Below are 15,622 nucleotides of genomic sequence, written 5' to 3' on the forward strand. Positions count from 1 at the left end.
AAGTTTAAAAAGTTGACAGAGAGCACAGAGCAGAAAGCAAGCACATCAAAAAAGTTAAACTGTCACATTACACTGTAGTCATAACCAAGCACTGGTGTGAAAGATGAACAAGAATTTACAAGTGTCAGATAAGGGAAAGAGGCATAGAAGCTGAAGAGACGAAAAGAGAACAAGGAGGACAGATAAGGACAGCAAAGCAAGTTGCCTTTTTTAAAGCAGGTTATAATATCATGATTAATTACGAAAAATTGCCACCATCATAAGTTAAGACATTTTGCACTCCACTGTGAACTGTTCATGTCTAAGACATAATCAGTAGCATCAGGGTTTTTTTCCTAAAAGACATAATACTCTACTAAATGGATGATGGAAGACATTTCCCATTTGACTTGTGAGGAGTGATTTTAACTAACTGTTTCATATCTGTAAGTGTGCCACAAGAGCAAGTTAAAGCCTGACTCTCTAATGTATAGTTGATGTGTGCAGTGGGCAATTATCTGTCTTCGGGGATTTTTTTATTTGAGGGTGTCCAATTTGTTTTTATTAGGTAATTTTTTTTAATAACAACGCTTTAAATATGTCCAAGTAAAAAACAGGAAAGAAGTGTCAAAAACTTAGAAGCATACTTTTTTGCACTATGTCCCAAATCAGGTTTCCTGTGTACTATCTTTGTTAGGCTATACCATCTAGAAGCAGAACTTGTTTCTTTGTGAATAATGGATTTTCTTTTAAAATGGCCAAAATCAAATTTTGAGAACAAAAAAACCCAAACCTAAAAAATCTTCAACCTGAAATAAAGCTTTGTATTTGGAAGATTAACTCTTATAATTTAAAAATCTGTTTAAATTCAAATTGGCTTCAAAACAAGTAATTGAAAGACTGACATTTTTAAAATCTTCCATCCCCTTCTTTTAACACAAAACTATGCAATAAGGCCAGCCAAAATCCTCTGTTTCTCAAACCCCACATTTTCACTTGCAATTTCTATAGGTCCCTGTCAGGCATACAATCACCTAGAGAATGGGAAAATTAAGTGCCACAGGCCTTCATTTTCTAATGTTAGAGCTGTAACCCTGAAACAACCAAAGCAAAAACTCTCCTAAACAGGACAATCTTGACTACAAACTCCTTCCCCACCTCCCCCCAATTTCACTGTTCATTTATTAGGTAAAATCCTCCTTTGAACTACAGATTACACTGACTTTCTCAGTGTGCTGATATTTATACATGCATAACCTCATCTCACCCATTTAAACACTAGGAAAGTTGCAGATCTCTACTCAAGTCAGAAGCCCATTGCCATTCCCATTCCTGGTCTTCTGGGATTAACAGGAACTTTGAGGGATCATCTATCAGACACAAGCAGGATCAGCTAAACCTGTATGATTCCTGATAGACATTCATCTAAATTCCTGAAGATCTCTAATGGTCGAGACTCCACAACCTCCACCAGGGAAAGCTCCACACATGATGCCCTTCATGCCCTGCATGCTGGAATCTAATGCATTAAAGCATGCTGAAATACTCCTATCACTGAGCTCTACCGCAAAAGTTCACCAAAGCACTTCAAAATTTAAACACTTACATCCTGTTTGCAGATGTGATTGAAGCAATCAAGAGCCACAAACAATTAACTCTGCAAAGAAATGGCAGGCTTAGTGCCTCTGCAAACTGGAACACACATTCACCATTACTGTTTGCAGGGTTATGATAACAACAAATAAAAATAATGTGCAAAGAGGTAGAGTTATTGTTGCTGTGGGAATAGTAACTTCAGCATTTAACCATTTAACTTAATTGCAACATTGCTTTAGAAGACATATTTGCATTTACAAAGCATACTACAAATATAAATAATAGAAAGCTAGGTTAGATCACCTTGGCAATAGCTCTGTAAACAAACTAAATCCTGGTTTAACTACTTTCCATTTTACAAAACTTAATCGTTACTTTTATCGAGAGCAAAGTTACCACTGCACAAAATATTTGTGACCAAAGGGAAACCTATTGAAATGTAATCTCAGTTCTTAAAGGTTTTGCTAAATAACTTCAGATACACTTCTCCTGCAATTCACACCTACAACAGAGATGAAAATATTTTTTTGTTGTGAAATTCTGGAATGATTTGCTACAAATCACCTAAAACTCTTAGATCACTGCTTTTATAATGCTTTTCTTCCATAACTAGATAGTTTAAAGCTTTCCCTCTGGGAGTTATTCTGTGTGCACTTCCTTCTGTTTGAGGCTCTTACTCTTTATTCTTCCTATCCAGAAACATAAGCATTGTTAATCAATATTGCATATGTTTCACAGCAAAGAGCAGAGGGAAGAAATCACTCAAGGGAAAAAAAATCCCAACCCTGTGGAATGAAAGGGACAAAGACTTAAGTGTGTATATCTAATAAACAGTACAAAGTAAACTCTTCAGTAAGTCTGAATTAAAAACACTTTGTCAACTCTTCTTCCACAACTTTGGTTAGCAGGGAAGGAAGAAATTAAAAGTTAGTATCTAATAATGCATTAGCTGTCAATAAATTTAAATTTGTTCAGTTAAAATGCTTTCTTTTGTATTAATTTTTTTCTGTATTCAGTCAAGTTTCTAACTGAATTTGTCTTTAAACAGAATGATTTTTGTTCAAAAAATTCAATATACATTTTTTTAACCCTAAAGAAATTTGGGGGGCATTGAACTCTGTGTTTTACTCCCCATACTCACAAACCCAATATTCACAGCCCTTGAACAGAACAAAACCAGACTTCTTCTGAAGGACTGCTTTGGTGTTGATGAATATATATTGTTACTCATAAGACAGAGTGGAAATGTTAAAAAGGAGAAGCACTCCAATGAAAAATTTGCATTAAAATGTTAAAACTCCTCTGCTTCTGAAATAAAATTTTAAAAAAATCAGGACAGTTGCAGCAGAAATTGGCTTACTGAAATCTGAGATACCAATTAGAGGCAACTGAGAAAGGAACTAATATTTGAGAGCTCAGTCAGCCATGAGCCCAGCACTTCACAATATGTCCATCACAACATTTCTTTCTGGATACATCAAAATCAGTGCTGAGGACTAGGGAAGTAAGTGATCTGCAGAATGTGGCTGGGTGGGAAGTGAGCAGGGATAAACACACCAGTTTGAGTCAGAGTTCAGTGTCCTGGTTTCAGATCCTATGCAGGGAAAAAAAAAAAAAGGAGAAAACTGTGTTTCTCAGAAGGTGTTCTAAGCATTTTCACATTTTAAAATAAGTTACCTAGGAATTTCACACCTTGTTCAAACACTGTAAATAAATTACATACATGAAGAAGAATTTAAGAATAAAGAAAAACTAATTTACAAAGGATATGAGGTATTGCAAAGAGCTGAGCAAAAACATGGAATGATGATCCCCAGGCAATCTGCCAGGGAGCAATGTATGTCATGATGAACTGCAACTTCTGCAGTAGGTCCCACAGCTGAAAAAAGAAAAACAGAAAAACAAGGTAACTTTTTAGGCACTGAGACAGTTTCAAAACTAGTATCTGAAAGAGACACTTTAGAACTGTGCCCTGGAACAAACATGAAATAAATTATATTGTGTTATTAGCTTTCATGGGTATAAAGGTCTTAACTTCATTACGGCATAAAAGTACATTCTTCATTCAAAATTCAAACGTGCAATGATGTATGTTTTTAACCACTATACTGAAGTAGTTCCCAGATTACCTTTAAAAAGTATGTCTGCTCTAATTAGAAAGTGGGAAAACAGGTTCTGATATTCACTGAATATAAATCACCACAAGTGAGATGGTTACAGAAGAGGAGACTCCAGGAGAAACTGGGTATAGTGAACAGAAAAAGTTCAATGTGTGACATGAGCGGCTCTGCACATTGAAATCTGACTTATTTCTCAAGAAAACAACATTCTTATTTGTTGACTTAATGGGAGAAGCCACCATGATGTAAGCATAGGCGTGGCATTAGTCATGAATTGTAGCTGCATTTTCAAGACCACTGTACCATAAAAACATTGCATAAATATGAGCTTTTATTGTTGTGCAGTAAAAACTGAAAACCACAATGAATTTACTTTTGCTTTCTGTAAAATATGCTTGGCGCTGCAGCTAGCATTTTCTGATTCAAGAATGATGTGTGCTTATTCCCCAGAATACACTTTTTTCCCTGCCATTTCTCTTGGCATCAGGCCAAAACAGATCTTATGTCTCATCTGCATCAGGCCATCAGATTCGTATTGCAGAGTGGGTTCCTGACAAACTGTCAGGAAAGATTTGGCCATCCACAGACATTAGTGCTCAACACACATGCAAGCTGACAGTGAAACAGGAGCATATGCGATATTTCATGCTTATACAGCAAATACACGTTGAATTTCTTAAAGTAATTTTTTATTTGAGTTAGTGAAAAACAAGATGTTGCCACCATCCTGAAAGACACTGAGACTATATCAATACTTGTACAGTAAAATGCTTCCAGGAATGTTCCCAAGCACTGCTATTGTACGTGTTTTTAAATTGTTAGAAAGGCTTCTGGGAAGGTTTTGGTCTGGCCCAGCTAGCACTCTTCCAAGCAATCCCCAAGAATCCTTTTGAATGAAAACCCTCCACTGTCCATTTTGCATACAGGCTGTGAGAGTTCATTAGCACAGACACAAGCTTCCCCATGACAGCTGGCCTCAGGGTCAGAGCGTGGTTCTAGGCACACTTAATGTACCAGTATGCTGACAGTCAGAGAGGATGCACCTTCTCTGGCCATCTCATTTCATCCCTTAGTTATCATGCCCAAAGTAACACTTGGCTGTCTGGATCAACAGTGGCGATGCATTTACAAGCTGTTTCACTGAGCTGCTCCATGAATTGTTGTAATTGCAAATTAACTGTGAGGAAAGTAAGAATGACTAATAGCATTGACCTGTTTTGGTCTTCCTGCTACCAAATGATCAGAGAAGCAGCTGCTAACTCCAGTTATAACTCATGTCATATTATCTCCAGTTACAATCAATAAACCTTCCAGTTCAGATGCAAGCAGTGCTTCACATGCTTTCTTTGCTTTGGCATGACTCAAATTAGCAGCAATATGCAAAGTATAGATTATATTAACTTTGCACATAGATATACTATTTAAAACAAGCAAAGCCCTGATAGAAACAAGCTGCTGCAAACCCTTCAAGGTTACCCCTACTTAGTTTGAGAAACTCATATCTTACTAACTTTGTTTTTTGTCAAAAATACTACATATGACTTGAAAACTACAGCATTAAAGTAGGCAAGTAAAACTGAACTGAAACTAGAACCAACATTTATTTATTTGAACCTTATTTAGCAGGTTGTGGGGTTGCTTTGTTTTGCTTTATTTTTATTTATCTGAAATGTCTCAATGAACAGCTGGAAGAAGAATTGTATCTGCTAAAGATTTAAATGAAGGGCTGGAAAAAGCTAATGACTTGCATCCGAAACCTCAAAAATTCAAAACTGCAGCACAACCCAGTGAAGCTCTGCCTGTTACAGATTGCAATCACAAAGCCATAAATCACCCCAGCTGTGCTCAAAGCACAGAGTTCATCAAAAGGTTTTCAAACCTCAACTAAAATTCAGGTTTTGCATTTGCTAGGAAACCAAATCCATGAGGACACCCTTCTGGCTACTTGTTCCATTACATAATTTTAAGCATTCTTTAATATTTATACATTCTTGCAAAACAGGCCATGGAGCCCAAGTTCTCTGTTTCATCTAACAAGTCCTACTACTTCTGCATTCACCACTGCTTGAACTTGCTGTTGCTTCTTTCAACACTTGCCTCTCTGCTAACACTTCTACAAGACAGGCAAAGGAGCTCATTTCCATTCACAAGAACATGAATGCAAGAAGAATGCTTTAGTGAACCTCCCTTAGTTTTTGAAAGCCTTACAACACCACACACAAAAGCCTGGAAATGTGTGATTTTCAAGCTACTGCTTTCATTAAGAGTTGTCAAGTGCCTCTATTACCTCTTAAATCCCTGCTTCCAGGGCACGTTCTGCAAACCACCTTTGGAGTAACTTGCCATTAGCATTTTACATATATATTTTACAACTATTATTGCTAAAGGTGATGTCCTCTTAACAACTATAACATTGAGATTTAGGGAAGGGGGACTTGGCTTTACAGTTTCTCTTTTTCATTTTGCTAGAACCATCTGAAAAAATATTCCTCCTTATCAGTTTTATCCAGTTTAAAATATGCTTTCTCCTATATCTAACACAGGAATTCCAAAGAATCACAAAGCTTTTCTCACGGAAAGAAACCGAAGCTGCTAAAAATTGCCTTCATAAAGAGGGGAAGCTTGTCCTCAGAAACAGCCATTCTCTACATGTAGCCATTTTGACTGCAACTAAGTGCGTTTCAGTCTTCAGTAATCTGAAGACACTAGCTAAAGAGGAGAACCTTCATCTTTTTTAAATTGTCAGAAACAATATAGAATTAATTAGAAAGAGATAAGAAAGCCAAGGCCCATCTGGAGCTGAATCTGGCGAGGAAAGCAAAAGGCAACAAGGAGGACTTCTACAGTTATATTGAGGGCAACACAGAGAATAGGAAAAAAACACGTGGATCAGTTGATGAATGGGGCAGGGGACCTGGTGACAAAGGGCACGGGGAAGGCTGAGGTACTCAATGCCTTCTCTACCTTGGTTTTCACTGTTAAGCCTTCAGGAGTCACCAGCCCTTGAGACTTGTGAGAAAGCACGGAGAAATTAAGACACCCTAAATAATGAAGGATTAATTAAGGGTATATTGAACCAAACATTTCCACAGAACTTGATGGGACACCTCAGCCCTTCTGTGATTCTGTGGGACACACAATTTATCCTCAGTAGAGTTTTGTTTGAATGAGGGTGCGAGGTATACTCATTGCGCTAGATACAAAGAGGGAACCTTCCCATACAAACTAACAGCAGGAAAAAAAATCTGCACTGAGTTTTAACTCTCTCTTTATAACCATTTCCTTAAACAAGTATAAAAGATTAATTTTTATTTAAGACTTCTGCATTTTAGTTTAGGAAGATTTATAAAAGAATATTTGTTTTAAGCCTTATTAGATCATCAATGTTTTCTACAGTTCACTAAACAGAACTATTATATGTGATATATTATTTAGGGGGCATGGAAGTTCTAATATTCCTAGATATCTTTACTCATGTGACAGTTTTGCACAGTAAACAGTTTTTAAAGTCTTTGACAAAGAGTTTAAATTATTGGTATGCTCAGTGAATTTCAACCAGCATATTCCCACCATTGACGAGTGAAAGTGCAGAACATGCATCTATCTTTCATATTTATTTTATGTGGACAACATTTTATCTTAATCATCCTTAAGTCTTCTATGAGTTCTGAAGCCTCTACAGACTTCTGGTGAATCAGCTAGCATTCTATATATATATATAAACAAAGCAAAGGCAAAGACTAATCTTTTCAGGACTTTTAAATCTGGTTATTCTTACTCAACCAAATTCAAGTAACATTACAAACTAGAAGTTAATGGAAATTAGTTAACATACATGAAAAAAAAAAAGATTTCAGGAGTCTGAAACATCACTAAAATGGGATCTCCTCAGTTTGGTAGATTTCAATAAACTAGGCAAAGATTAACACTTGAATTTAAATGACACAATGTGAGATGCAGACTACGCAATGCTTTCAGCTTTTGGCAGCCTTTCTATATGTTTAGCATCTGTTGGGACTCTGTGTGGGCAGACTTCTTGGCAATACTGGGACTAAATAATGCAAAAACATTAACATTTTCTTGCTAAGTTTGAATTTTGCTGTGTTTTAAAAAAACTGTATATATATATATTGTTTTTAAACAAAAATAACTGTTATATACATATGGCTATATGTTCTACATGCAACACAAAATTGAGAGATTTAAACAGTTAAGTGCAGAAAGCAATTATTTCCCCATTTCAATAGGTATTTCTTCATATTCCTCTTTAGATCTGAGAACTTGAGATGCTTTGAACTCAGACTCTGAGAGGGGTATTTAGTTTTATATGTTAAGCTAATTCTGGTCAGTTGGTAACTCCAACTCTTGGAATTAAATCCTAATATCTACTGGGTTTTGGGGGTTTTTTGGGTGGTTTTGGTTGGTTGGTTGGTTAGTTTTGTATGTCAATAAAAATTAAGATACATAAAGAGGGTAAAGTTGTGAGTAGGTATATGTTTATGGATACGAAATTAAACTTAGGTGGAATAATTTTACTCTTGTTAATGACTTTTCTTTGCAAATCATTGACTTTCTTGTTTTTATTTAGTACTATTTAAAGCAAACTTCACCTATGAAATCCTACGAAACAAGATTTAATGGAAATACTAAAGGTTTTTAATGTTTATGTCCTAAGTCATTGTGACATTCTATTGCTGTATTTGAACAGCACTATGTTTGAATCTACAACAAGTACTTTCCAGGCTGTCTTTACCTGCATATGCTTACAGACATTTGAAAACTTTATATTGAGGTTTTCAAAATCATTGTCTAATACAATATATACAAGAGGATCAAAACATAACAGAGCCTCCAAGGCTCTGTTATGAAACCTTGGAGGAAGGAATATATTCCTGAAACACAGCATTCAGCACTTAATTTAGACAGTGTACAAAACAGGTATGTTTTAAGCAGTTTGAGTAACAAGCCTTGGAAGCCTTACAATTGAGGTTAAATGTCAACCAGATGTAAGTATGATGAGGATTATAACAATAAGACGATCATAAAACCTAACAGCCCTGGATCTGCTCATGGCAGATGCTGCTTCTTCCTACACTGTCAGTTGATAGCAAGAGCCCAGGGAAGGAGCCTGCAGCACTGTAAAAAAGTAACTTCCATACAGCCAAAAGGGCAAAAAGGACAAGATCAGAGCTCATCAGCTTAATATAGAGAGGGTCAGACAACCAAAATAAATGATGAGTGCACTCATCAGCTGCACTGATCCAGCCTTTTCAGCGAAGCCTTCATAGGCATGGCTTCTGACAACACTATCTTCCCAGAAATTTCCTTTATTAAAGGACTGGGCTAGTGCAAACCTCATGAAGTTCAACAAGGCCAAGTGCAAGGTCCTGCCCCTGAGCTGGGGCAATCCTAAACACAAATACAGGCTGCTAGGAGAATGGATAGAAAGCAGCCCTGAGTAGAAGGACTTGAGGGCGTTGGTGGTGGTTGAGAGGCTGGACATGACCCAGCAATGTGCACTTGCAGCTCAGAAAGCCACTTGTATCCTGGGCTGCATCAAAAATAGTGTGGCCAGCAGGTCGAGGGAGGTGATTCTGCCCCTCTACTCTGCTCTCATGAGATCACACCTGGAGTACTGCATCCAGCTCTGGGACCCCAGCATAAGAAAGGCATGAACCTGTTAGAGTGGTCCAGAGCATGGCAAATAAAGTAATCAGAGGGCTGGAGCACCTCTCCTATGAAGACAGGCTGAGAGAGTTCAGGTTGTTCAGCCTGGTGAAGAGAAGGCTCTAGAGAGACCTTAATCAGCCTTTCAGTACCTAAGGGAGGTCTGGAGAGAGGGGCTTTTTACAAGGGCATGGAGTGATAGGATAAGGTAGAATATTTTTTAACTAAAAGGGAAGAAATATACATGAGGTATGGGGAAGAAATTCTTCCCTATGAGGGTGGTGAGGCACTGGAACAGGTTGCCCAGGGAAGTTGTGGCTGCCCCATCCCTGAAAGTGTTCAAGGCCAGATTGGATGGGGCTTTGAACAACCTGGTCTAGTGGAAGGTGTCCCTGCGCCTGTCAAGGGAATTGGAGCTAGGCAGTCTTTAAGGTCCATTCCAACCCAGACCATTCTATGATTCTGTGGTAAAAGTGGACAGAAGCAAAAGCACAAAGCTGTGCACTGAAATGCTCAAGATTTCTCTTTCAGTCCCTGCATCAACAGACACAAAACACACCTCTATCAGCATGAATGCACATGAATGTGGTCTTCAGTGACTAGTGAGCCAGACTGACCCACCAAGTGGGCGTACAGCTCCCTGAACCCCCAAGTGCATTTGTCCCATTCTAGTTAAAAAAAAAAAAGCCAAACAAAACACACACACAAAAAACAATAGAGAAAATTTAATTTGGGAATAGTGTAAGGAATTAAGTCTGACAAAGAGGTCAGTGATGGAAGGCTGAATGAAAAATCAATTAAACCATTCCTCCAATACTAAAAGGAAACATGAACTGTAAAGTGCCCAAGAGAGTTAAGGAGTCTACAGAAAATACCACTGGGATTATCCTGCCAAATATCAGATGTAGCCTTGGGTATTTTACTCAGCAGAAAGGGTCTTAAAAGGATTTATATGCCAGATATCAAAAGCTGAGGAAACAGCTGTGAGCCAAGAGAGTACACATGATTAAGACATTGGATTTCAGTATGCACAAATGGCAAGGAATGGATTAAAATATGAATTAACAACTTAGTGCCAAAACCTTTGAAGTGAAACATCAGATTTATAGAAGGATGAAAAATCTGAAAGGGAAAGGAAAAAGAGTGAGGCTTCTGACTTCTAAGTAGCACCTAAATCAATGGGACATGCCAACTAACCAAGAGTTTTATTGCCACAAAGGCAATAAAAAGATCCAATAGGTTAATTACTTGACTTCAACAAAGCACCAAGAAGGTCAATGAACATGGCAGCACTTTCTCATAAAATGAAGGAAAACAAGATGACACACATAATTTCTTTCCTGTCCAAAGGATTGTGTTGTGGATGTTGAAAGTTAAGCCTGATCAGCACGGGTCTGTCGAGTTGTTACAAACTGGTTGCCTTAGCTGGATCTACTTTGACATAAATATCATCTTTCAGAAATACATGGTCTTGGATACTATGGCAGAAAGATGTATACAGATAAGGGAAAAATTCTTTTAAAAAAATAAAAAAAAGTAGATTCCTTATTAGCTGGAAAATGTATTCTGGGAAACAAGAAAAAAAATATCAGACAGGGAAATTGTATACTTAAGTGAGCTCAGCAGGAGTAAGAGTACTTAGGCAAATGAATTCAGTGTTAATGAAGGCAAATTTAACAAGCTCTGCTTCTTTGATTTTTTTGCCTTATTCATGAAGACAAATTCAGAACCCTCAGAGGACTTGATGATAAGAAAATATAAGGTGATTTCATATTTTTGTATTGCTAATTAGTTCATCCACACACACAAATTAAGAGGCCATTAAACTGCCTGACAGTAGTATGTAAGACACTGAAAGAGATAAGAAGTTGTAGTCCTATACATTAGAGGGTTAATGATACTGGATCTCATCATTCCCATGCAGATCCATGTAGTAGATGAGTGTAAGCTATGGGTGGCTCCCTCTCTAGGCCTTAAAGGAAGCTACATAGATTTTTTAAAAAATCCATATTCCAAATTACAGGTATCATTTCTCAGTTGTGCTCTACTGATGAAAGAGTTGCTGGTAAAAGTTTAGCAGTTTGGCACACAGGAATCTCCAACATGCTGCTGGTTGCTCCCAGTAGTGAAGAGACTGGTAAAAAGACCCTACCAGCCCTTTGTAGTAGCCACAAGCATACTGCAGCCAGAGGCATCCACATTCACACTACCAGCTGGCTTTGCTCCTTCAGCTCAACATCAGGTCTACTGGAGGTTCCGAAAGCAGTTCAGGGAGATACTATGACCCCTCTCCACCAGCAAAATACAGAGGATGCCTGGGGCACTGGATCTAATGGAACACCACATCTTTAACAGAGCACAGCAAAACAGCTGGGGACAAGTCTTGCCCTGAGCATCTTTGTTACCATTCAGCCAGTTCCAAATTGATATACTTCTTGTTTGAATGATTTGCATTCATTTCTACTTCACACTTAACAATAGCGGTTCATCTTGACTTGAACAGTTGTTATTTCAGACATCCTTTAAAAGCATCTCACACATCTGCCAAGGAGGGCAGTGCTGGGTATATTCCTATTTTACTTTTTTTGTTTGCCTGAAGAAAAATGGACTGGATGAGCTATAATATGCACTTAACCATCCCTATGCTCTTCCTCTCATAAGTTTTGTGTGCATTAGAGTTTTTCCTAAGTTAAATATTGTCAGTAGACAGCAAAAGGATGCAAGAAAGGCCCATCTTTTCATCATTCCCAAATAGTTTATTCAAACTAGCTAATACTTCCACATTTTTTACTCTATTACAGAAAAAGTCTGAGGTTTTTTCTACCTTTAGAAGTCTAGGAAGAAATCTCTTGCATCCTATTATGTATTCCACTTTTGCTCCACCTATGAAGAATATATTCTGGTTTTTGTGGGTTTCCATTTTCACCTGATATGAACATTCTTATTAACCTTTGTAGTGACATTATCTCCTAAAAAGTCTGGGGAGAGCAACCAGCTCATTTGAAAAGTTTACATGGAGTCACGTAGACTGTCTCAATTATCTGGTTTGACTTCCTGTAGAATATACATCAGAGCATTACACCCACATATTTTTAAAAGGCATTCAGCTCTGATTTAAAGATTGTAGACAACAAGAGTTTTGGACAGGAGAATCCCAGGCTGTAGCCAAGGACACAATCTGGGCTGGCTACGTGGAAAGTCTCGGTGTAAGAAAGATGGAGAAGTCCTGTTCCACTTGAATTGAAAGCTGCAATCATTTTCAAAAACAATTAAGAAAGACTTTCCTAAATGTTTATCTTGCTCCCTTCCCAAGGCAATTTGAAAGACAAACCAGCACACTCTGCATATGCCTAATCAACTTTTAGTGTTTCCACATTCTGCCACTTGTCAAAATGCAAACAGCTAATCATTTTTAATATAGAAATTAATTAACTGTGTCACATTACTAAGTCCTAGATGTTAAAAAGACAAAAAAATCTAAGGTGATTAAAAAAATCCTTAGGAATAAACTGAATAGACTCTTGTTCTCTGTGTTATCTCAGTGTGGGTGTCTTGGCTATTTGCAGACAGAGATAAAAATCTGTGAGCAGCAGCTTGGACTTCTGTGTCCCAACTTGTTCAGGGAGAAATAGGCTTATTTGGAGCTTCTGATTTGACTAAATTACGTTAAATCAACATCACAACGAGGAAAACAAGGGAAGTAAAATCAGTGAGATATTCAGAAATACTCTACTCAACACTATCAGCAAAGTTTTATTCCATATAATGTGCATCAAGAGGCACTAGTGCAGTTGTGAATGTTCTTCAGAGCCTGGCAGAAGAAAAAAACATTACCACCGAGCTTTGAGAGTATGCAAATTTTTTTGGAGTAATCTTGCTTAAAAATTACCATCACTATGACTAAGGCACAGCACTTCTAGTGTTTCCGAATTCAGAGGGTTGTAAATTGATGTTTTCAATGTGCAAGCAGAAATTAGTGTAATAAATTAGTGTAATAAATTAGTGTAATAAATTCTGCGTAGCCAAAGGTGATGGTTATAATAGAGACTATTTCAGATTTTGTTTTTATTTGTTAAAATAGTTGCAAATATAAAAATGACTGAACTACAGACAGAACGTGTGAAGACCCATAAAGCTTTCAGGAACAAAGGCGGATGCAGCTTGCGTAGGGTCTGTAGTATGAAATAAACACACATCATCTTTATCCTCAAGTGATCATATCCTTTACTGAAGTTTCACAATACTGAGCTAATTAAAGCTCAAACCTTAATTAGGGTAAAGAAAACTTATGCCCCTTATGATTTGAAATTAAAAGGAATTTAATTGCTATCATCTGCAATGCTATTTTTCATATTGGCTCTAATGATCACTGTGTAACTGTGCATGTGCTTTTGTAATATAAATAATTCAACCACTAGACTTCAATTTTTTTAAATGGAACAAGGACAATTCCACTTGCTGAAATAATGACCTGCAAAATTTCAGATATTATTAGATATGAAGATGGTAGATCACTGCTAAAACTACATTTTCCAAATATGTCTGCAGTATAAGCTTTCAGTCTAGTAGAGCAGTAGCTATTCTAGCAAACATCTCTGTTCAATTTGATAAGCATCCTTTGTTATCTTACTCTTATTGCTAATGCTAGTCTTTCTACTGTGAACAGTAGCTTCCAACTACCCAAGCAATATTCTAAAAAAAAAAAAAAAACATTGAAAAGACTTTACATCTCTCTCTTACAAAAGCATGCAATAATCCACTGCAGTATTTTGTGATATGCTCAAAAGGTCACCATTTCCAAAAGAATTAACAAATAGTGAGACTCTCAATTTTGGTGTGCTAATTTTTTGATCCTGTAGAGAGGTTTTTGGAGAATGAGTTCTAGGATTAAGTAAGCCATTATCCAGACATGGGATGTCGACTGATGCACATCACTGACAAACTTCTCAGGAGATACAAATCTACCCCTTACTCTAGGGAACATGGTAATTGAACAAATACTGAAAACTGGCATAATGCTAGCAAACTCTGCATCTCTTTCACTGGTTATCTTTCACTCCAAGATAAGAAGGTTTAAAAATTACTCTAACCCTAAACCCTACTTTATGATCTTTGGAAGGAGATTCTTCTTAAAGTATAGCTTTGTATCATCTCTTCTACTCCTTTTCTTCTGCCCTTCCTCCCCTACCTTTGCCTCCTCACCCTACCAGAGAGAAACAACACGTCTGAGGGTTGAAGGCTTGAAGCAGGTGAAGCTCCTACTGGAGTGTGGTCCAAGAGTTCAATGAAAAGAGTGAGCTCACCAAGTTGCTCTTCATTCTTTCTCCTCCTCCCTTACAGCAGCACAGAAATAAACCAGGAAAAGCATCTAATTTCTCCTTCACTCTTTCCCTGAATGACTGTGAACTCCCAATGTAACACCAACAACCTGGGCCTCTATTTAAGAAGCCAGAAATTTCCAGGTGGGCATGGACAGCAGTATGAGCTGTTGCCCCTTGAGAAGAAGGCCTAAATATCTCCACAGCACATGCAGCAATTGATATGAAACCATGTCTTTCTCCTCTCAGAAAATAAGTGATGTTAGTGGGTCATACTCATACATGTAGTAAGAATATTTTAGAAAAAGAAACCAACCAAACAAGCCTGACAAAAAAACTAAAATACACCAAACAACATGAATAAAAACCAAACACCTTACCAGAGTTACCCTGGATCAACACTTTCAAGTCTTAAATATTTTCCCATGTTTTACCAAGGTATCAGTTAAACCTGCTTCTTTCAGTAAAACAGCACAGATTCCAAACCAAGATAGGATCTGACCTGATTCATGCAGAAAGGGCTTTTTTCTTTTTTTAAGTAAACTCAAAGAGAGCACACTTCAAGAGTTAACAATGTAACAGAAAGGAGCTCTGAGGTTAAGGTTAAGGGCAGCATCACAAGGATAACAGACTGAAAACAGGAAAAGAAAAATGTTAAGGCTGACATTAGGAAAACATTTATTATCATGAGAATGATTAGATTATGGAATAATTTCCCAAAGGAAGTTGTTGAGTCAACCACTAGAGGCATTCAAAGGAAACCTAGATAAAAACACCAGGCGATTGATCTGGAGGGCAGTCCTGCACTAATGACTCAAGAGGCTCTTTCCAATTCTTTGAGGATTCTCCTCTTGACAACAATTCTGAACTTTATAGAGAAACATGTGAATGAAAAGTAAATGGAAAACATTGCAAAACCTTGTTTTCATTGTAATAGATTTT

At 37.4% G+C, this 15,622-nt stretch overlaps 1 protein-coding gene across 1 annotated transcript in view; it reads right to left on the reverse strand.

Moving 5' to 3' along the window:
* The window catches only part of PCNX2 (pecanex 2), a 156,177-nt gene that overhangs the window by 56,249 nt on the left and 84,306 nt on the right, over positions 1 to 15,622 (reverse strand). Inside the window, exon 22 of the mRNA XM_051783458.1 lies at positions 3,345 to 3,454. Coding sequence (XP_051639418.1) covers positions 3,345 to 3,454 — 110 coding nt within the window. The remainder of the gene's footprint in view (positions 1 to 3,344; positions 3,455 to 15,622) is intronic.

This window comes from Manacus candei, unplaced genomic scaffold, assembly GCF_025592945.1.
Source record: "Manacus candei isolate 608988 ecotype Guabito, Panama unplaced genomic scaffold, ASM2559294v1 h1tg000017l, whole genome shotgun sequence".
In the NCBI taxonomy this organism is placed as follows: Eukaryota; Metazoa; Chordata; class Aves; order Passeriformes; family Pipridae; genus Manacus; species Manacus candei.